This window comes from Vigna umbellata, chromosome 11 (genome assembly GCF_029865625.1).
Source record: "Vigna umbellata cultivar VRB3 chromosome 11, Vumbellata_1.0, whole genome shotgun sequence".
NCBI lineage: Eukaryota > Viridiplantae > Streptophyta > Magnoliopsida > Fabales > Fabaceae > Vigna > Vigna umbellata.
Genome location: NC_142175.1, coordinates 20,441,217 through 20,464,297, shown reverse-complemented (window position 1 = coordinate 20,464,297; position 23,081 = coordinate 20,441,217). Strand labels below are relative to the sequence as shown.

Below are 23,081 nucleotides of genomic sequence, written 5' to 3'. Positions count from 1 at the left end.
TGGGTTGTAAAATGATTTTATATATATATATATATATATATATATATATATATATATATATATATATATATATATATATATATAACCCAAAGGACAATGTTTAACTTTTAAATTTTTTTTTAAAATAAAATTTAAGAAAATTTTATTTCAAGCATGTTGTCTTTGATGAAATTGTAGACATTGAGACAAAACCTCTTGAGTTAGATAAATCTGATGCAGGTAATTTTGAAGAGTTGACAAAGACAACAAATGAAGAGAAGAGTGATGACAATCCCCAAGACGAAGATCTCAACAAAATATCATTACACAATGTATTTGGAGATATATCAAAAGGGGTAAACATTAAAAGAGATCTAGGAATTTCAGAAATCTCTTAGGAAGCATTTATAAGTTCTTTATCCTAAACTTATATGATTTAAATCTCCTATTGTGTATGTTTGAATGAATTTTTAAATTTGAAATATATTTAGCTTATATGCATACATGCTTTTATTAAGGGGGAGTATTATATTAGGGGGAGAACATGAAACACAACTTTTTAATTATGATCAAAAAGGGGAGAAAATGTTTAAAGCTTATTATTCTCTAATGCTCTTTTCCTCTATAAGTTGTGTTTTTATCCAGATTATTACTAAAAGTTTTAACTCAAAGGAGTTTTTTATCATCATCAAAAAAGGGGAGAATGTTAGCAAAATGATGAAGATGAAGTTTTGATGATGTCCAAATCAAGTCAAAATATATCAAGATTCAAGAAGATCCTTTGAAGACTTGTTTTGCTATTAAAAGCTTTTGTAATAATTGTAGTTTAATGTTTAGGACTTAGATTTGTAGTAGGTTTTGATTCTTGTACTTTCATGCTTTGTATTTGTTGTTCAGAATCAAATACACACAGTTTTAATCGATTAAATCAAGTATTAATCGATTAAAACGATGCAGGTGTTGAAAACCCAATCAGATCAGGAATAATCGATTAAAAATCGATTAAAGCAAGTTTTAATCGATTAATCTTGAGAATAATCGATTAAAGCTGACCGTTGGAGTTTTCCAGCTTCTGAAAACTAGTCGTTGTACTCATTTTAATCGATTAAACACTTGTATTAATCGATTAAAAGCGTTAAATGGCCAGAAACGAAGAACGAAAGAGTATTTGCTTGAGTATATAAATAGGCTCTCATTTTCTTTCAACAACAACTCTTCCCTTGTGCTCTAGTACTCAGAAATCATTGAGACTTGTGTGTTCTTTTTCGGCTTGTGAAACTCATGTCTGTGGAGCTGGTGAAGTGTTGCTATGGTGAAAGAGGAAATAGCCGATTCATCCTTGGTGTGTCTAAGGAGGTGTTCGGAAGAGGAAGTTCATCCTTTGTGAAGTGTTCAAAGGAGGTGTTCATCCTTTGTGAAGACTCAAAGGAGGTGTAGGTTCATCTCTTGTGGTATCAAAAGAGGTGATTTCTAAACTTTTACAAATTGTTTCTTTGTGATTGTAATTTGTTAGTAGTGAACTGTTTATCTTGTTTAGAGATAAGCGACTAGACGTAGGATTGGTAAGATCCGAACCAAGATAAAATCATCTGTGCAAATTTCTCTCAACTTTATTCTCTTTATTTGTTTTTATTATTTGCTTGGTAAGTTTAATTGAATAAAAATTAAAAGACACACGTTCATATTAAAAACCCTTTTGGTTTGTTATTCCATACTATGACAAAATAAACTAGTTTAGAATTTCTATTAAGATTGGAAGTTATGTTATATTAGCACTAAATTGAAGCTTTGTTATCCCTCAAAACCGAATTACGAGAGTACCCTTTTTGTTTTTGTCGAATTCGCTTCCTTCCAACAACCAAGGATCAGGACAATTTCGTAAATGTCTTTTCCTTCTCCATATTCAGAGTAATTTTCTTCCATTTTCTCGGGAAATTAAGGACACCGATCGAATTGCGCTTCCCTTTCTTTGTTGTAGCAGACAAGGATTGAACTGCACATGGCGAGCGCTGTAGATGCCTCGGGAAACCCTATCCCTTCGTCGTCGGTGTTGATGGCATCGTCGAAGCACATTGGGATTCGGTGTCACTCTGAGAACTTGGAGTTTCTGAAGTGCAAGAAGAAAGATCCCAACCCTGAAAAGTGTCTTCACAAGGGTCGAGAAGTTACTCGTTGTGTCCTTGGACTGTGAGTTTTTCTTGTCTCTGCTGATTTTTATCTCTGTTTGTTTTGTTGGGTAGGTAGATTGGAATAGGTTTTGTTGATTTTTCAGATTTTTGAAGTGGTGAGTCATTTCTTGGTTCTAATTTATTCTGGGTTATATGAGCACTTTGTGATGTCCAGAATCAATTTTATTGTGTTATTTATGTTACCCATTCTCTACATTTAGTCTACAATTTAACCTCTAATTGTATTGTCTATGAAGAAGTAAACGTGTTAAAGCAAAAATAAAAATGTTCTGATAAGTAAGTACTAGTATGCTGTAAATGTGGGTTTTCAGTGATACTTGAGAAGGTGGAATTATTGCATCCATTTTTCTATTACAACTCAAAATAATTTCCTATGGATAATTTAATCCAAAAGTAATCCTTGAATCTTGCGGAATTTTGTTGAAATTTTCCGGCTCTCTTCTTTGTCATTTCATATCGTTAATCGTATTGCGACTGTCAAAAAGGTACTGCTCAAGCTGAAGGAAAATTTTACCACCAGTATGAGATATGATGTATGGAATGTCAGAATTGACTGTTAGGCAATGTCACAATAAAGGGCCAACATAAGTCTTGGGAATAGGAATATTTTAGGGGATGAGAGCTTTGTTAAAATTTATTTCCAAGTAGCCTAGATATTTAGTAAGTTGGTGTAGCTAGGTTCGATGTATCTTATGATGTAATATTATCTTAATTGTTGGTAGTAAATTATTTAGCACTAGTTATCTATGTTATGCTCTTGAAGAATAAATAAGTCCATTCATGTATGTTATATTATGAAATTATTTATTTCTCTCTTGTCGTGATGAGAATAGGCTTCATGTATTAAATATGAGAATACTGTTGTGGATGAGTGACATAGTACACTGTGATGCCTTCACCAGCGCCAGTGGGCCATGGAAACAAATGGATGATGCATTAGACAAGATACGATTAGGAGTGAAAGCATTTGAGAGAAAGTTTGTATGGAACATATTGTAGAGAAAATAGTTGGATCTAACGTTAGGGTTTGGACTAGTGTAAAGAAGACATTTAAAAGCTTTAGTAAAGAGAGTAGATCAGATGGAAAATAACCTTGCCACTAAAAGGGAGGCCAACTGTGAAAAACTACAGCAAAAGCATTGATTTAGAGGTGGTTTGTTACTTTCTCTACTGACTGGATTCACTATGTGGGACAGTATGGCATCATTTGCTTCATTTCATGTAACCAACCCACCTAGTTGGAAAAGTTTGGCAAATTGATTCCTCGAGCATCTCAATTTTTTTTTCCTCTTACGCTGTTGTTTGTGGAATGTCCGTCTGTAGTTGTTGTGTGTGAAATTTCTTGCACTTCTTTGTTGAGTGATAATGACCAATCTACAACAGATTGATTTTGACATGCTTCTAATTTATTTAGAATACTGAATATCTATAAATCGTATTTCATGATGATTTTCATATGTTTGCTTTTGGCCATAAAAAAATGTCATATACCCCTTCCCTCCAATTTTTTGTCTACTTGATAAATGGAAATGTTGAATGGTGCTATTTCAGTTGATATTATAGTTAAGTAAATGGATGTGACTCTTTGCTTCAAGAGGCTGCATTAGTATTACAGCTTTGTTGATAAAAAAAGAAGGATTAGAACTTGGATGTCTGAACTGTCTTGTTAATTGTTACATTACATAAAAGTCCCTGTGCTTGTTTCCATATCAAATAATCATTTTGGCATGTACAGTCCTTGTTTACAGATATTGAAGACTGAATACATATTATTGAAAATTCTATTTGATGACTGTCCTTTGGAGGGTATTTTTAGGAGATAAAATCTTTCATTTAAGGGTGAGCAAAAGATCCAAATTGTTAAATCTAATCCATAATTTTCTAAATCCGTGTCACTTTAAGTCTATTTAAATAGATTTATCTCAAGTCCAAATTCATATTTTTGGATTATAGGTCCAATCCATTTGTTAAAATAAAAGAGAGGGGCATGGGTTGAATCCCTAATATGCATTTATAAATAAGAAAATACATAGAGATGTGCCTAAGCCCGTTGTTGAATATAGTGGAAAACTATATTTGGATTAATCTCCCTTGTGTAAAATACACACATAGGGTTCTCTATTTATAATAAAAGAAATATGGACTAAGCCCAAAATACAAATGAGAAATAATAACAAACTAACTAAAAAATAAAAGATATAATATATCTAACACTCCCCCTCAAGCTGGAGCATACAAATTGTATGAACTAAGCTTGGAATAGATGAACTCAGTGTTGAACTAGATGATTTGTCTTCAAGAGTGAGGCAAACATGGACTAACAGCAGCTCGTGACACTTCAACTTCAAAAGTGGATGAAGGAGAGCAGTGGTGGACAATGACAAACTGCAAGGACTGATTCCCAATCAATGATGGATGAGTGACGAGATCAACAGTGGTAGCTGAAAGCTAAGAGCTACAAAACTGCAGGGACTACACTAAATCCTCATCAATGATGGATGGGTGACGGGATCAACAGTAGTAGCTGAAATCTACAAAACTGCAGGGACTACACCCACATTTATGTGACTTGCAGTGTCTTGGAAACGTACTCCCCCTTAATGTGAAGGGCGGAAATGTGAAATATCACAAATGACGCAGTTGCGTCTGTTTGAGACAGTAGCGACTGCAGCGGCGGATGACAGCTATAAAACTGTAGGGACTAAATTGCCATCACTGACTGATGGTGCCTGCAGAGACTAAATTGCCATCACTGACTGATGGAACCTGCAGGGACTAAATTTGGTATCAAAGCAGCAAAACCCTAGGTATGAGCCCAAGCCAACAAAACGGAGAAACAGGAACCAAAACACACTCAAGAAGCTCCGGCGAGACGATCTGCAGTGACGTGGTGAAACTCTGACACCGGGAAGGCGGCGCGTGCAGAACACGCGGCCGAGACTGGCCGAGAAGAAGCGGCGCGTGGAGGCGCGTGGTGAGGAGTCTGGTCATCACTCCGGCGGGGTTGGCCGTCGCTCGAGGAGACGCTTCAGATCCGCTGGTCACCGGTCGGAACTGTGACGGCGGCCGGCGGTGGCCAGCGATGGCGGAGTGGCCTGAAAGAAGCACTGCGTGGCGGCGGGTGACTGAGAAGCGGCTCTCGAAACCGGCGTGGTTGGCCGTCGCTCGAAGAGACGGTCCAGATCCGCAGGTCACCCATCGAAACTGTGACGGTGGCCGGCGGTGGCGACGGTGACGGCAGCAGCGGCGACGGTGGCCGGAGTTAGCAGCGACGGCAGCGGAAAGTGGCGGCGACAGCATTGGCACACTGGGTCTGGACTGGTGCTGACTGTGGCAGAGATTTAAGAAGAAAAAAATGGACTGACCATTGAGATTTTAGGGGCTGCCGGCGGCCATGGCAGCCGGCCGCCGGCAAACAGCAGAGACCACCAGAAGAGGATCAGAGAACTTGCTCAAACCATGAATATAATTTGTAGTACCAAACTTGTTACAAATATAATCAATTATAAGGTCCTACAATGATTTAGTAAAAGTATATGCTAGTTTATCATTAGAATTAATAAACTCAATCTGGATATCTCCAAATACAATCTTTTCTCGAATAAAATGACAACTAATCTTAATGTTTGGCCCTTTCATAAAAGACGGGATTTGAGCTAATATGAAGAGCAACTTCATGATTACATATAAGTGTCATTTGAGTGACCTCTCTAAAATGCGGGATTTGAGCTAATATGAAGAACAACTTCATGATTACATATAAGTGTAATTTGAGTGACCTCTCTAAAATGCAATTTTTTAAGTAACTGTTTAACCATATAAGCTCACAAGTAGCTAAGGTTATAGCTCTATATTCTGCTTCCACACTAGATCTTGCTACAACATTTTGTTTCTTTCTAAGAGATCAAATTATACCAATGAAGACAATATTTGGAAGTGGATCTCTTGTCAAAAGGAGAGTATGTCCAATCAACATTTGAATAACATACAACCTTAGTGTGATTATTGTGTCCATATATCAAACCTTTTCTGAGAGAACCTTTAATGTACTTCAATATACAAATCACAACATGCCAATGATCAACATTTAGAGAATTAAGAAATTGACTCACCACATTGACTACAAAGGAAATGTCAGGGCAAGTTACTATAAGATAATTCAATTTTTCAACTAATCTTCAATACTTTGCAAGATCTGGGAGGGTCTCCCTCTGATTAGGTAAGAGTTTGACATTGGGATCCATGGGTGTCTCAATAGACTTTGAGTTCATTAGCCCAGTTTTGTCCAAAATATCCAATGCATAATTCCTTTGAGAAATAACAATTCCATTGTTGGATTGTGTTACCTCTAGCCCCAAAAAGTATTTGAGTTTGCCAAGGTTTATGGTTTGAAAGTAATGACAAAATTGTTGCTTTACCTGAGATGCCATGGTGATCACTATGTATAAGCAAAATATCATAAACATATAATGCTAAATAGATACACTTGGCATTTGAGTGATGGTAAAATATTGAATGATCTACCTTACTACAAGTGATACCAAATTGTTAAACAATCGTACTAAATTTGTCAAACCAAGCCCTATGAGACTGCTTGAGGCCATATAAAGATTTGGGGAGATGACATACCAATTCAGAAGACTCCCCCCTTAAGCAACAAAACCTAGAGGTTACACCATATAAATTTCTTCCTACAAATCCCCATCGAGAAAAACATTTTTGAAGCCAACCGAGATGGGCTAAGGCATCACCTACAAAATTTGAAATTCAAAGGAGTGTAATGAAGGGAGGGATTACAAGTAAAGTGTATACCTTTACGGAGGGCAATGGGAAGATCAAATTCAACGGTTGGAGTTGGAGGGAATGGAGGAGTTGGCACAAGAGAGTCATTAGGTGGATGATAGGGAATCTGTCAATGACAATACACTTGAGTAGTTGGTGGAGGTGGGGGTAAGTACACATAGACACAATAGGATGATCAAAAACAATTAGGATAATGACTTGATTGGATGAATACTCAATAGGAGAAGCTAAGTAAGGTAGCATTGGGTCAGGGCTTATGCAAGGTTGGGTTGTGTTAGCCTTGGTTAGAGTCAAGCCAAGTCAAGTTTGCCTGGGCCTAGGTTGAGCCAAGTTGGCCTGGCCCACATTTAGTTGAGCCGAGGCAAGTCCACATTCATCAAAGTTGGGGGCTAGTCCACATTCAACTGAGTTGGGCTATGCCTAATTCAATCATATTTCGACCAAGACCAAGTCAAGCCTAACTCAATTAAGACCGATCAGGACCAAGTCAAGCCAACCCTAGCTGACTCGACTTAGGTCGTGTCAAGCTGAGACAATGTGAGCCCATGTCACGTAAGACCGAGACAGACCAAGTCAGGTCTAGCCAAGTTTAGTTCGGTTGTGTTGGGTTGAGACATCGGGTTGGACCATGCCAAAGTCTACCCAAGTCTGGGCAAGCCCACTTTCAATCAAGTTGGGCTAGGTGTAGGTAAAGCTAAGTCCAACTCAAGTTGAGTCTGGTTAGGTCCAAGTCGAGTCAGGTCTAAGTGAAATTGAAATGGATTGGGTTAGGTTTAGGATTTAGGGTTACGTTAGGCAAAGTCTAGTTGGCTTGTGTGGGGTCGAGACATTGGGTTGGGGCCTTGTCAAGATGAGTAAGGTCTACCCTATGTTAGGTAGAGCTAAATTGATTCGGCCCAATGTTTAGTCAAGTTATGTAGGGCCCGAGTTAGGCCAAGTTGAATTGGGATTAGATAAGCTTGGGTCAAAATTGAGTTGTGTCCAGGACGAGTTAGACTTAGGTGGAATTGAGATAGACTGGGCCACGTCAAGTTAGACTTGTGTTTGGTTGATGCATCGGGTCCATGTCAAACTGAGTTAGGTTGATCTCACATTAGGTCAATTAGGCCAATCCAACTCAGATTTAATCTAATTCACCAAGTGGATTTAATCTAGATTTAATCCAATTTAAATTGGATTGGAAAAATCCAAATCAATTTGATATAGTTAAAATGGATTTAGATTTTTGATCCCAAATATTCTATGATCATCCCTACGTTCATTAGTATCAATGCTTAATGCATTTTTCTGTGACAAATAATATAATTTTTTCGTAATATTATTTTTCTTCACAAAGATACACCCAGATTTATACTATTTGCTTCTATCTGTTACATGTTCCTTTTGTATTAAGGATGAGAGAGAATGAGAAAGATTTTAGGTATCCTGTGAAAAGGAACATGTAATTCCCATAGTAACAGAGTACAGTCAAGTCCATGAATCTAACTAGCTAACTAAACCTAACAGAATACAAAAGAGTTCTGACTAACCTGTAACAAACCTATCTAACTCAGAGTTAGTTGGGAGTTCAAGAGATAGATGTACTGCTATAGTAACAGTTATACCTATACTATAATATTTTGAGATGCACATAATTTTGTGTATTAGTTGATATGTTATAGCTGAAAGCTTTCAGTATGATGATCCCCTGGTATGATGGTCTTTCATCATTGACTGATGCATTATGTCACGTTTTATGTTTTTTTTTTTCCATGTACATTTATGGGTGATGGTGTTCAAATTCTTTTTCTGCAGTTTGAAAGATCTGCATCAAAAGTGCACAAAGGAGATGGATGATTATGTTGGCTGCATGTACTACCATACAAATGAATTTGACTTGTGTCGCAAAGAGCAGCAAGCATTCGAGCAAAAGTGTTCTTTGGAATGAAACTAAGCACTGTGTTGTCTAAAATAATAACAGCCCATTTGGAGTGAGCCAATGCCCCTGTTTTCCAAAAAATCATTGATCTTTTCTGTTTATACAACAGTGTTGGAATATTACCATGGACAATGTTTTTGCTCTAAAATTTTCTGCAGAATTGCATGCATGCAGAACAAAACTAAACCTCTTTAAACATAATAATTGACATGAAATGTTTACTGTTGCGATATGGTTGTAATTTGGTTCCATGTTCAAAAGGAATATTTCTGATGCCTGGGTGGTTCCTGCCAACTGAAGTAGGCAAGTAAAACACGAAGCAGTCAAACCACAAGTAGCACACCAAAATAAAAGAATCAACCATGTAATTTTTTTCCCTGAAACAAATTATTATTGTAGAACTTCAAATTTGCAGTTCGTGTTATGACTCCAATTAGACTTAACCTTATTTAAGTTGTTTTCTAGACTTTGTTGGCTGATTAATGTGAAAAAACATTCATTGAAGTCTAGCCAATACAGATTGTGCTTTGAATAAGAGTAATATTGTAAAGGCGTGTCTTATGCCTTTTATAGAAACAATCACTCAGCAGTAGAACTAAAACAAGGAAGTAACTAAATTAGGTAAGGAATCGTTGTCTCGTAAGATTTTAGTTTTCCATTCATCTTGTGTGGAGATTTTTCATCAATGCAAATCTTATTTAATTAAATTAATTTTTTTATTGTGAAGTTGAGATATATTTGAAATATATTTTTTAATGTGGTAATAAAATCAATTTTAGTAGAGTTTATTGAATTTATGTCCATCCTTTATTCAATTTTTCTTTGCTTTCACACTTGACTTGTCTGGTACCTTTTTATGAAAAGGGGTATTAAATTTGTTATATTATATGACCGACCAAATTATATAGAAAAAATGTGTTAACAAATTTGTATTATATGACCAATCCAATTATAATTAATAAGTAAATGTAAAATTAACTTTATAAATTAATTTCATGAGATTAAATTAGATTTAGATTTAGAATTATTAATCTAAATCAATGTATTAGTATTAGTTGGGTGAAATTAAAAAAAAAAGGTATTCAATATATGAATAGAGTCTTTGAAAAGAATTTTGAAAATAAAAAAATAATATAATATGATTTTTTGTTTTATATGTGTAACATTGCCCAATGATCAAATTTAAGGTCTGTATTTGTTCAATTATTGTAATAATAAAAACTCTGACATTGAAGTTATGCATTTTATTATTTTAAAAATCTTTAGAAGGACAATTTCTTTTAGCAAGTAACATCTTATATGTTACCAGTAGTAATATAATGCTACTATGGAATTAATTTCCATATTAACAGTAAATTGGAAGCTTATTTCTTAACCAAATTACGAGAGCATCCTTTTGATCTTGTCCACTTCGCTTCTTCCCAACAACCACGGGTAAGGGCAATGTCGTAAATGCCTTTCCGTTCTCCATTTTCTATTTCCCTCATTTTCCCAGTAATTTACTTTCATTTTTTTCAGGAACATAACGACGCTGATCGAATTGCGCTTTCTCTTTTTTGTTGTGGCTAACAAGTATTGAACTGCACATGGCGAGCGCAGTAGATTCCTCGGGAAATCCAATCCCATCGTCGTCGGTGTTGATGGCATCATCGAAGCACATTGGGATCCGGTGCCACTCTGAGAACTTGGATTTTCTGAAGTGCAAGAAGAAGGATCCTAACCCTGAAAAGTGTCTTGACAAGGGTCGCGATGTTACCCGCTGTGTCCTTGGACTGTGAGTTCTTCTTGTCTCTTCTGATTTTTATACCTGTTTGGTAGGTTTGAAAATTTGGAATAGGTTTTGTTGATTTTTTTTCAGATTTTTAAGTGGTGAGTGATTTCTTGATTCTATGTTATTTTGGATTATATGGACACTTCTTGCCACTTCTTGATTTCTTGATTCTATGTTATTTCTCATAATAATCATTTTGTAACTTCCTCCTTGTCCATATTAAAATTCAGCAATTTCCTGACTTATTTGCTGAACTACTTCAGGAATTACATCTCTGAAAAACAACAGAAATACAATGTTGTGCATCTTTAATGTGTTAATGTTATATTCGTAACATACAAGGGCAAACCTTTCATGTGAAAACTGATAGAACATTGTTGGTTTTTATTGGCTGCCATTTTCAGTTTTTGGTAACAACCCATCTCACCTGATTGACAAAACCAACATAGAATCTGCACCAGACAGGTGTCGGAGAACGGACGGCAAGAAGTGGCAATGCAAGAGTGCTGTTCTTCCTGGTCAGAAGTACTGTGCCACACACATGCAAAGAGGTGCTAAAAAGTTTTATAACATAGAATAAAAGGAAGAACAGCACTCTTGCATTGCCACTTCTTGCCGTCCGTTCTCCGACACCTGTCTGGTGCAGATTCTATGTTATTTTGGATTATATGGACACTTTGTGATGTTGAGAATCAATTTCTTTGTGTTATTTATGTTGTCCATTCGCTACATTTAGTCTGCAATTGAACCTCTAATAGGATTGTCTATGCAACAGGATTGAATTTTTGTGCAAACCATGTGATCCAATCCAGTTTATAATTATTAGACCACTCACATATATCTAATCACACCGTTGAGATGTCTCTTAAGAAGGATATGTTCCAACACGGACTAGAGATATATGCTCTATCAGAAAAAGGATACGGAGAAAAGGTAAACAAAAAAAGATTAAAGGAAAACTGAACTGTATGTTATTTCAGTTAATGAAAACAGAGAATACAAGCTAATTATATATAGGCTCTAAAGCCTTCTAAATTGATTACAGAAAACAAAAAACTAACATCCGGTTAAATAACTTAATGATTTTACATCAATATATGCAATTTCAGAAGAGGTAGGAAGTCAGTGAGACTTCCCAGCACACCAACATGAACAAAAATTCATAGTTTTATTATATGAATGGAATTTACAAAGAGCCATTACAATTTTCAGCACAAGGATTTGGATGACCAAATCTAGCATGCCATAAGTTGATAGATTCAGAAACACTAGTTACAACAGAGTCAGGGTTAACAACTATACTGGTAGTAGAGTAAGACTGAGGAATCTTTGACTTGGTTGGAAACGAACTGGCTTGAATGCTGTGATTTAGGAAGGAGTGTAGATCGTCAATTCCAACGATGCCCCAAGAAGGACTTCATTGGTGGCCTGAGATTTAACAGTACAATAGTGAGGAAGCAAACTCAAAATAAACACCTTTATCAAGAGCAAACTTACTCACATTGAGCAAATTTTTGGTAATTGAGGGTACATGCAATAAATTGTGTAAGTAGAGAGAGAGATTAGGATTCGTAGGATTCTTTAAAAAAGAACTGGAACCAAGAACTTTCAGATCTTCACCATTACCAATATAGATTTGATCAGTCTCTTCAAAGTAATTAAATTGATGATTATTCTAGATTCACCTGTCATATGAAAGGAGACTCCTGAATATGATATCCAAGTGGAATTTCCATTTTCTTGTGCTGAAGAATCAGCCACCATAGCACTTGGAATGCCTTGATAGGATTGATTTTGAGATCTTGCAGTAGCAGGATTGACCCATGTGTTTGATCGAGGTGTTGGCTTAGACTGAATAGCAGAATACTGCAGTGACTGAAAGTTGTCAAATCTGTAGCTACGACCACAACCACTCCGGTCACAAGCAGCCTGATCAGAAAAGGCTGGGTGATCAAAATTCCTTTGAATAGTGGTACTGCATATTGCAATCTTGAAGAAGAAGGATTTTCATAGGATTGAGAGTAGTTTTCCGAAGGGGGAAATAATTTCCTCTGAAAGCAATTACTGCTCGATTCATGAGCAAGGAGAAAAGACTCATCATCTGTGATTGGAGTGTTTCAAACGTACTTTCAATTGACAGAAATGATGGGAGCATATTTTTGAGGAAGACCCTCAAGAATGACATCACTGTATTCATCATGCTTGACAGGACAATCAATACCAGCAAGTTCATCTGCAATGGACTTAATTTGTCCCAAGAATTCACATATAGTTTTGTTTTCAAGGGAGTTGGCTTGAAGATTTGTGCGGAGCTGCCTAGCATGCACCTTGATTTTTGGAAAGAAATGGAACCTTCCTCGTAATCCAAGGACTATTCTTGAATCTAACTGATGTATGTCAAAAATTCGGCCATCTTCTTTCTCATTGCATAGCATTACCCCCATTGGAACTGTCAAAATTCTATCAAAAGGTACTGCTCAAGCTCAAGAGAAAATTTTAGCACAGGTATAAGATTTGCAATACTGTATGGAATCTTGGAATTGAGTGCTGGGAAATTTTGCAGTTAAAGGCTAACACGAGTGTTAGAAGTAGGAATATTTTAGGACATTAGAGCTTTAAAGTTTATTTTCCAAGTAGCCTACATACTTGGTAAGTTGGTATAGCTAGGTTCTCAATGCATCTTAGGCAGTAGTAGTATAGTAATTGTTCTCTAGTAATTTCTTTCGGCACAAATTTTCTCTGTATGCTCTTGAATATAAACAAGTCCATTCTGCTGGGTGTAAAATGTATTTAAGTTCAAAAACTATTTGTTTCTCTGTTCTCATGATGAGGATAAAATTGAGTAGTAAAGATGAGAGTGCTGCTGTGGATGAGTGAACATAGTATACTGTGATGTCATCACCAGCATCAGTGTGCACTTGAAACAGATAAACAATGCATTAGACAAGATTAGGAGTAAAGCATTGGAGAGAAAGTTTGTATAGAACATATCCTGGGGAAATAGTTCGGTCTATCCTTAGGTGATTTGGACTTCTGTAAAGAAGACCTATAGAAGCTTTAGTAAGGAGAGTAGATAAGATGGAATAGGAAGTATAGCCGTACCATGAATTAGTATTAGAGCATGGATGACTGTCATTTTTTACATTACGTGAAAGTCCTTTGTGGTCGTTCCATATCAAATAATTATGGAGGTCCATCATCTATGTTTATTGCTGATTCTATACCCTTTTTTCATCAAATTCATGGATTTGTTCATAATTAATGCTTTGATAATTTTTAAAAATTTTAACATTTATTGACTTGGTAATGCCAGTAATAACAGTAATAAAATATGTAAAACATGTTTCAAAGATGAATTATCAAACTTAGAAATAGATGGATGTAGCTCTTTGCTTCTAGAGGCTGTATTAGTGCTAGAACTTGTATTTCTGAATTATCTTGTCAAGTGTTACATTACACTAAAGTCTTTTATGGTCGGTTCACGTATCAAGGTGATGATGATGGAATTCTTTTTCTGCAGTTTGAAAGATCTTCATCAAAAGTGCACAAAGGAGATGGATGATTATGTTGGCTGCATGTACTACCATACAAATGAATTTGACTTGTGTCGCAAAGAGCAGCAAGCCTTTGAGAAAAAGTGTTCTTTGGAATGAAACTATCCACTGTTGTCGAAAATAATAATGAAGGCGATTTGGAGTGAGACAATGCATTTGTTTTCCATAAAATCATTAATCTTTTTTTCTTTTACGACAGTGTTGGAATATTTGCCATTGACAATGTTCGCCCTCTAAATTTTTCTAGAGAAATGCATGCAACCAGTACAATAACAAACTCTTCAAACATAACTGACAAGAATTATTTTCTGTTGGAACATGGTTGTAATTTGGTTTCTGTGCTCAAAATGCATATTTCTGATGCCTTCGTTGTTCCTGGCAACTGAAGTAGGAAGTAAAACACTAAGCACCCAACAAGTAGCACACCAAAATCTGGCAATTGTATGATTTTCATCTATCAAAATTCACTTATGCTAATTGGACGAGTGAAGTTTTTTCTTATTTACAACGTTGTCCCTGTATCCTAATTTCATCAAATATTCAATGAGATTGTGATGAGATAAACTGGGTATAACATGACAATGAGTAAAGAAATTGTACAAATCCATGTTCATCTAAATGCATCAGCTTAATTGTTGTGTTGTAGCTGGTGATGGTGAATATTAGTTGTTTTAATAATGCTGCCAATGCTCTTTCCTGAACACTTTCTTTATGATTGTTTGTAACTTACAAAATCATACGAGAGACACATCAATTTTTTTAACGAAACCAAACAATTTAAATTTTTTTAATAAATTTCAGTCAAAAGAAAAAAATGTTAGTAATATATATGTTGGTATCTTAATATTTTAAAAATGATTTAAGATTCTGTTTGGACAAATTTTTCTGTACATATTGTTATTAAAAAAATAAGAAAAAAAAATAAAAATGTGTGCCCACGAACTAAAATTTACTCATAAATATAAAAAAAATCCTCAAAGCTAACATCAAAGTGAAGATTCCCTTTTAAAATGATATGTTTTAATGTTATAAGTAGGGATGACAATGGTCGGGCATGGATAATGCCTACAATTCGATCCGATAAAAAAAAATTCATTTGGTACTTTAAAAAATATATTTTTATAAATTATTAAAATAAAATTACAAAAAATATATAAAATATGATATAAATTAAAATTCATTTTTAATTAAATTTAACTTTATAAAATATAAACTAATGTTAATTTTAATTAAATTTAACTTAATAAAATATAAATTAAATTTTTGTTTTTATATTTTACGGATAGTGGATATCCGCAAGTAAGGATAGTATAATATCAATACCTAACCTGTTTATAAGTGGATATTAAAATATCTGCTACCCGCAGGTTTTATCCACGGATAGGTTTATACGTAATAGAATGATTTACTCTCTATCCATAGAAATTGAGCTTAAAATTAAATAACATGGTACAATAAAATGAAACATCTTACATTCGAAATGTTACACTTTGTGAATAATAATAATAATAATAATAATAATAATAATAATAATAATAATAATAATAATAATAATAATAATAATAATAATAAATAATATCAATTACACATTCTATTTTAATAATAATAAATGATAGGTGAATTTTAACAACAAATGTTAATTTAATATATATTATTTGGAAGGATATATTAACATTTTATTTTAATAATAAAATGATACAATAACTTCAGTTAAATTTGTTTTAATTCAAAAATCTGGACAACTAAGCATGCAATTAAAATTTTCTATAATCCAAAATTATATATTTACGAAACTATGAAAACTAATTATAAATAATTTACAAAACAATATAAATTGAGTTAATTTAAATACTATAATTTAAAAAATATAAATTAGGTAACTATGATTAAATTGAATTAAATTAAAAACTATCTATACTTTAATTTAAAAAACAATAAATTAATATAAAAAAATTCACGAAAACATTGCAAAGCTTCAACGGACATCCGTTGAAGAACGGATCTCGAGATCCATAATATAAAGTCAAAAAATGGAAAAATAATTATAATGTAACTAATTAAATGTTTGTTCAAACTTCCAAACAAGCTACAGAACTATTGTAGTTTGCTATGGTACCATAATTTACTCATCTACATTGGCAGGGGCATGATAGGTTGTATATAAAAGAACAAAGAAACAAACTTTATCCTCTTTCCAGAAAGGCTGCAATTCTCTTGGCAACACAATATGCAGTAGATTCTATACTTATCATGGGATTCAAACTTGCTTCACACACAAATAGACCTTCTTCCCAACTCATCCCATTTACATCCACTATACCTTCTTTTTCACTGATCTCCATCCTGCAACTCCTTTTGCTAGAATAATAGCTGCAACTCCTCCCCACAACCAGACCCAACAATTACCACATCACACTTTATTCCAAGGACATTGTTTTCAGAATCCATAGAAACTTCAAGACCTTTCTCAGCAAGAGACTTAGGTCGGCTCCAATCACTCTCATTCACCCTTCTCATCACACTGCACACAAAGGAATATTCCATTACTCACATAATTAGTATCAGAGAGGGAAGAAATATGATGATGAATGGATGTCCGAATTTTGAGATTCGTTGAAGGCTTAACGGATGTCTCATATATGTTGCTTTCGCGTTTCTCTTCTTCATTTAACATAGAAGAGAGTCGCATATCGAATCATCAACCTGTATCGGAGACAACAACAAAGGAAGCACCAAACTCCATAACCCTACGAACCCATCATGAATCAAGCAGTAGCATGAACCCACCACCAACAAAACACCAGCATGCAAGCAAATGAGAAGATAAACCTTGACAGAAATGAGAAATTGGGGAAAGAGAAAGAGGAGAATAGGAGGAAGAGAGAAAGTAAGAGTGTGAGGTGAGGGTGAGTAAAAAATTAGGGTTTCAAGAAAAAGTTAAAAAAAAGTAAGAGTGTTGCTCCCTACACCTCTCAATTGACATTTTTGTCCTTCATTTAATAAAATAATAATTTTTCAACCATTAACTATCCTTAATTTTGTATTTTAATTCCTGTATGCACCTCTTCTTATTAACAAAATTAAATTTAATATACTAAAATAGTATTTCAGACATATATTTTTTAAACAAATTTAATATTAAAATTAAATATAAAAAATACTAAATAATATATAATATCTAAAATACAAATTCTAAATTTAAAACAAATCAAATAAAAATTTAATTAAATATAACAAAAGTAAAAAAAAAAGAAAAGCAATAAAAAAAACCCTAAATCACAATTCCAACTCCCAATAGTAGCTCAACTGCGGAGTAGCTCCAAGTGGAAGACAGCTCGAAGTGCGGAGAAGGAGAAGACGAAGACGAACCGCAGCTCCACGTGTGGCGAAGACGAACCGCAACCCTCTCAACCGCACTTCCCTGCATGCCACCTATATGTTCGATCTCTGCCGACACCCTAGCGACAGGGGTTGAATCCGCATCTCCATCAACGCCCTATTCTCCTCCTCCAACCCCACCGCCTCTCTCCGGCACCCCGCCCTCATAACCTGTTCCAAAAAAATCTCACTTTTAACAAAACATTTTAATTGCCTTCAAAATGCCACAGAAAAAACACTGCAACAAGTTAACGGCGGAGTAGTAGTTTTCTATATGTCTGACTTGATAACCATAAAAAGAAATGGTCAAAAATGAGGGAGGAGGGGAGGAAGGGAGAAGCTCCAGCAGAAAGAGAAAAGAGGTATATGGTTTCAGAGATGAAATGTGGCAAAGAGGAGATGAGAAGAGAAAGGAGTGGAGGATTTTTACAATTATTATTTTATTAAATGAAGAAGGACAAAACTGTAAATTAGGAAGTGTAGGACGAAAAGGTGAGTTGCGGGAAGCACCGCTCAAAAAGTAAAAGATAAAAGTAAAAGAGAGTATTTTTGGAATTAAAAAAAGTTGGGAATGTTGACGGCGAGTAATACTCCTAAAAAGGAATTTAAACGTAAAAGAATAAAATTAAAAAAAGAGTAAGTTTTTTTTTCGAGAAACCACTAGTAAAAAAATGGGATTAGGAAGCGCAATATACGCTTCGGTTTAAGCGAACCCGAAGCGTATAATAATGCGGTGGCAGAGTCGTAATAATAACTTAAATATATGCCTCGGTTGTTCCATAACCGGTGCCTAAAGCACGCTACTAACTCGGTTCTACGTAAAACCGAGGCATAAAACTCTGCCCAAACCTGCTCCGCTGACAGCTGTTGGGTCTGATAAGAGCAACAAACTCAGTTCCCTAGCAACCGATGCCTAAAAGACACTACTAACTCGGTTTTAGGCGAAACCGAGGCATAACTCCTGCCACCTAACACACGGTTCTGACACTAACTCTTCATTTTCACTTCTCTCTGCCCGTGACTCCCATTCTTCTTCTCTTCTTTGTGCTCACTCCCCCTCGTGCTCTCACTCCCCTCGTGCTCTCACTCTTCTCTGTCCGTGCCTCCGCCGCTGCCTCCGCTGCCTTCGTCGTTGTTGCTGCCTCCGCCGCTCTAGATCCACCGCTCCAGATCGCCATCGCCAAGCCGCTCCAGATCGGCGAGCCTCCGTCGTTGCTGCCTGCCTCTGCCGCTTTCGATCCACCTCTCCAGATCGCCGCTGCCTCCGCCTCTCCAGATCGGCGAGCCTCCGTCGTTGCTGCCTGCCTCCGCCGCTCTCCATCCACCGCTCCAGATCGCCGCTGCCTCCGCCTCTCCAGATCGGCGAGCCCTCCGTCGTTGCTGCCTGCCTCTGCCGCTCTCGATCCACCGCTCCAGATCGCCGCTGCCTCCGCCTCTCTAGATCGGCGAGCCTCCGTCTACTCTTGTTCTTCTGCTTTTGAGGCCAGGCCAGTGAAGACTCACAGTCACAAGCACTTTGGGTTTCTGAAATTGTAAAATGTTAGGTCTGTTTTGATCTGGGATTGGGATTGGGATTGGGGTTGGGATTGGGATTTTCCGATTGTGTGAAAAACATTGACTTGCTAAAACAGTTTCTTATTGCTGAAAAAATTTTTGCTGAAACAATTTCTGGTTTCTGAAACCATTTCTGGTTGCCTACTGTAAACAGGTTGCAGGTTGCATCTGAAAAAAAAAAATAGGATACTGCCTCGGTTATATAAGAACCAAGGCATATTTCGTATGCTTTTTATCTCAGTCCATGACCTGAGGCATAAAATCGGTCCTTTTTACCTCGCTCACATATGCTTCAGTTGCAAAACCGATGTGAATAATAAAATATAACCTGTGCCTTTTCTTGTTAATGTACTAGTGAACGTTGTAATCGTTTTTGCTATAAAGACATACGTTGGGTTCACCAAAAATATTTCCCAACCGTTATTTATTACAGCTTTTTATTTTTCAAAAAATAGTATTAGTAAATATAATATTTTTTAAAATACAACGAATTTACCCGGCTTATCTTAAATTCAGTTATATTGTAGTGGTTTCATGGATTTAGTTGTAGTTTTAGAATTGACCTAAAAGTCACCTATAACTATAAAAATAAATAAATAATGTTACAATTTAGAGCACATATTTTAACATTCAACTTTACTCCTATAAATATAAAAATCTATAAATTAATATTTTTCTTATTCATTTATTGTATAATATATTTATAAACCGTCCACTGTTGTTTATTTTTTCTTTTATAGAGACACAGTAATTATCTGTTTTTTCTTAATTTAAATATTGCATAATAATATTAAAAAGCCTCGTTTTGCGACTCAATAAAAATTATTTAGGAAAATGAATTGAACTTAGTATACTTTAGTTTTTACTTCTTTGTTGTTGCTATCTTATACCCCAATTTTCTGTAATGCTTGAAACTGTTATTTTGATGAAAACGATTATTATATAAACAAGAGAACAATGGAAAATAAAACGGTGTCGTGGTGTAGTTGGTTATCACGTCAGTCTAACACACTGAAGGTCTCCGGTTCGAGTCCGGGCGACGCCATTCATTTACTTTTTTTTTCTTTGATTTAAATAATTTAGAAATAAGAAGAAAAAAAAAAGAAATATATATTTAGAATATTAACTGTTACAAAATGAGTATTATCGAAGTATCCACAATTTTATAAAACATGTCATTTCTTTATTCGTTTTCACAAGTTTGTTTTTAAAAATTGAATTTTACTATTAAGAAATGGAAAAAAATTAATTATATAGTGAGAGTTATGTACTTTTAAATAAAATTTAACCATATAATAGAATAATTACGATTAATAATAATACATATCAGTTTTAACATTTAAAGAGCGTACCACTATGGTCGAACGGCCGTACAAGAACCACAACTTAACTGTACAATATAAGCGGAATTTGACCGAGCGGTTTACAAAACCAACACCGAGCGGTCATACAAAACTTAGAGAAAAGGCGAACGAACGACTACCTAACCAAAATAACTAGCTCCTAGCCGAACGTCCTACTGTTCGGTTTTCACCTCTACTTCAACTAAGTTCTCTTCTAGAGTTTTCTAGAGAGAAGGGAGAGTTTTCTAGAGAGAAGAAGGAGAAAATGAAAGATCAGATTTTTGGAAGAAGAAGGGTGCATGCAGAGAGAGTGGGAAGGAGGTTTCAGAAAAATCATTTTTCTTCCCACGTAAAACGAGCGTCCGCTCTTCTGCTGACACCTGCATCCCACTGTCTGATTTCAGATCCTCGTTTCTTGACACCTGGCGTCCGCGCAGAGGGTTTTGGGTGCGTTTTAAATGACTGACAGAAGGGTTTAGGTGCGTATTTACGAGGTCTGACAGTTAATATATTATATAATCAAATTAATTTTTTAAAATGGAAAAAAATTAGTTAAATAAAATTTTTAAAAATTGTTCACATAGAGTTATACTATTAAGAAGTGTGAACATCATAATTAACTTTTTTTTACGTGAACATCACAATTAAATTTTAATTATTGTGATGTTCATATTCAAAAAATAGTGAGAGTTATATACTGATAAGAGGTTGGTTTTAAAATATGTTTTATATAAATCTAATTATATATTGAAGATATGTCTTAATTCTAGGGACATTTTTATCCATTTTTGCTTTCAAAAATCAACTTGTACAATATATTTTCAGGAATAAATTACTTTATAATAAAGAATATTAACTGAAAAATCTAGCCGTTTGGTGTCGTGGTGTAGTTGGTTATCACGTCAGTCTAACACACTGAAGGTCTCTGGTTCGAGTCCGGGCGACGCCAGATCATATGTTTTTAAATATTTTACAATAATTTGTTTTAAAATTGTAGTTTTATACTTCTTTTAACATTCAAATTTCACTAAAAAAATTCATAAAAGGAAATCTACAAAATAAGATTCCCAAGACTTTACTTTGTTATGATTAATTGAATGAAGTTGTTGAGTTGATCGTAGCTACTCTATGTTTAAGGAATTTTATATCAAAATAAATAAAATTATAACAAAAATAATAAATTCCAACACAATGTAGTAATTATCATAAAATTTGAAATTAAAATATTAAGGATTAACGTTGTTAGTTTTAAAAAATGACATTGTCGAAGAAATATGCAAAAATAGATTAGAACAGATATTGTTGTTCACTTGAACAAATTTGTGGAAAGAGAAGGGAGAATATTTGCGAGATGCAATGGTTTTGTGAAAAATCGATATTATCTTTTAGCTATCATTCAAAACGAGGTCGTGGAGGTTGAAGATAGTGAATTTGGACCAATGAAGCTCAAGAAAAACAAAAAACTCAATCCATATTCGATTCTAGGAGAGATGATGTAGAAAATCATGAAGAAACCGGTTCCAACACATACGTATTCGACTCTAAACAGGTGTATTCGATTCCAACGTAACTTATATTCACAAAACATTAAATTTTAAACATAATTATCTCACTTTATTTAAATATATTTTTTTTTTCATTTCAAAAAATCACTTTTATTTCTTTTTCTCCTTATAATAATTTTTATAATTATATATATTATTAAAAATTATCATTTTATATTACTTTTACGACTAAGGACATTTTGATAATTTTAATTTCTATCAATTAAATAATTATTTTTATCCGTCACATTGGTTAAATCTTACACTAATTTTTACCAGTTTTATTTTCAAATTCATTCTCACTCACTTTCAAATCCTTTGAGAAAAAAAAATTAACTTTTCAAATAAATCCACTCTCACTTCTCCAAATTCATCCTTCAATGTGAACACAACCTAGAGAGTTTGTAATTCTTAAACTCCAATACAAAATTAAAATATCACTTGCTAAACTTTAATATATTTTGGTCTCCAAATTTTAAAAATTAATAGATATAATTATTTTAATATAATAACACCAATTATTTTATGTATTAAATGACATTCCATTTTAATACTTAGGATGAAATATGTCCATTGTAAAGAGCTTATCCACTAACTTAAAATACTGTTTATTATAAAATAAAATTAATATAATTAAATTACAAAGAATATATATATATATATATATATATATATATATATATATATATATATATATATTTAAGAATTACAAACATATTTAATGTAAATATTAACAATATAATGTAAAGATTAATTCACTATAATCTTTTTGGTGATTTTAGATTTTCTAGCTGTTCTAAAAGTCCAGTTTAATGTGAACAATCTAAGAATATAGTTTTATTACATAAATAAAAACCTATATAAAAAATACCTATGAAAGTGGAGTAAGAGTTTACTAATGATGTGTTCACATGAACAAATTGTACTGTTCATGTGGATTTGCAAGCGATGAAATGCAGGGTATTTTGTGTTCGTTTGAGAAGAAAAGCAATGAATCAAGAAGACAGATTTGCGGGATTGTCATCTTTCTGATCACCCGCAAAAGGGA

The 23,081-nt window shown here is 34.4% G+C and overlaps 2 protein-coding genes, 1 long non-coding RNA gene and 2 other non-coding genes across 6 annotated transcripts; 4 read left to right on the top strand and 1 right to left on the bottom strand.

Moving 5' to 3' along the window:
• Positions 1-1,892: 1,892 nt before the first annotated feature.
• LOC124820378 (NADH dehydrogenase [ubiquinone] 1 alpha subcomplex subunit 8-B-like) lies at positions 1,893-9,355 on the top strand. Of its 2 annotated transcripts, XM_047292051.2 has the most exons (3): positions 1,893-2,166; positions 8,766-8,941; positions 9,151-9,355. In XM_047292051.2, the coding sequence occupies exons 1-2, from the start codon at positions 1,979-1,981 to the stop codon at positions 8,896-8,898; spliced, it is 321 nt and encodes a 106-aa protein (XP_047148007.1). In that variant the 5' UTR covers positions 1,893-1,978; the 3' UTR covers positions 8,899-8,941; positions 9,151-9,355. The 2 variants fall into 2 exon arrangements, with proteins under 2 accessions (XP_047148007.1, XP_087958042.1); XM_088101916.1 differs by lacking the exon at positions 9,151-9,355 and having other exon boundaries at positions 1,894-2,166; positions 8,766-9,117.
• A 1,031-nt stretch (positions 9,356-10,386) lies between these two features.
• Positions 10,387-14,579, top strand: LOC148191134 (NADH dehydrogenase [ubiquinone] 1 alpha subcomplex subunit 8-B-like). Its single transcript, XM_088101915.1, has 2 exons — positions 10,387-10,663; positions 14,181-14,579. Exons 1-2 carry the CDS (start codon positions 10,476-10,478, stop codon positions 14,311-14,313), a joined length of 321 nt encoding a protein of 106 aa, XP_087958041.1. The 5' UTR covers positions 10,387-10,475; the 3' UTR covers positions 14,314-14,579.
• A 1,653-nt stretch (positions 14,580-16,232) lies between these two features.
• LOC148191133 (uncharacterized) lies at positions 16,233-17,106 on the bottom strand. The gene is made up of 2 exons (XR_015782803.1): positions 16,918-17,106; positions 16,233-16,735 (listed from the first exon to the last, which is right to left on the bottom strand). It is a non-coding gene; the product is annotated as an uncharacterized LOC148191133 (long non-coding RNA).
• Positions 17,107-20,117: 3,011 nt separating this feature from the next.
• On the top strand, positions 20,118-20,191 carry TRNAV-AAC (transfer RNA valine (anticodon AAC)). The gene has a single exon. It is a non-coding gene; the product is annotated as a tRNA-Val (tRNA).
• Positions 20,192-21,364: 1,173 nt separating this feature from the next.
• On the top strand, positions 21,365-21,438 carry TRNAV-AAC (transfer RNA valine (anticodon AAC)). Its single transcript has one exon. It is a non-coding gene; the product is annotated as a tRNA-Val (tRNA).
• Positions 21,439-23,081: the final 1,643 nt, after the last annotated feature.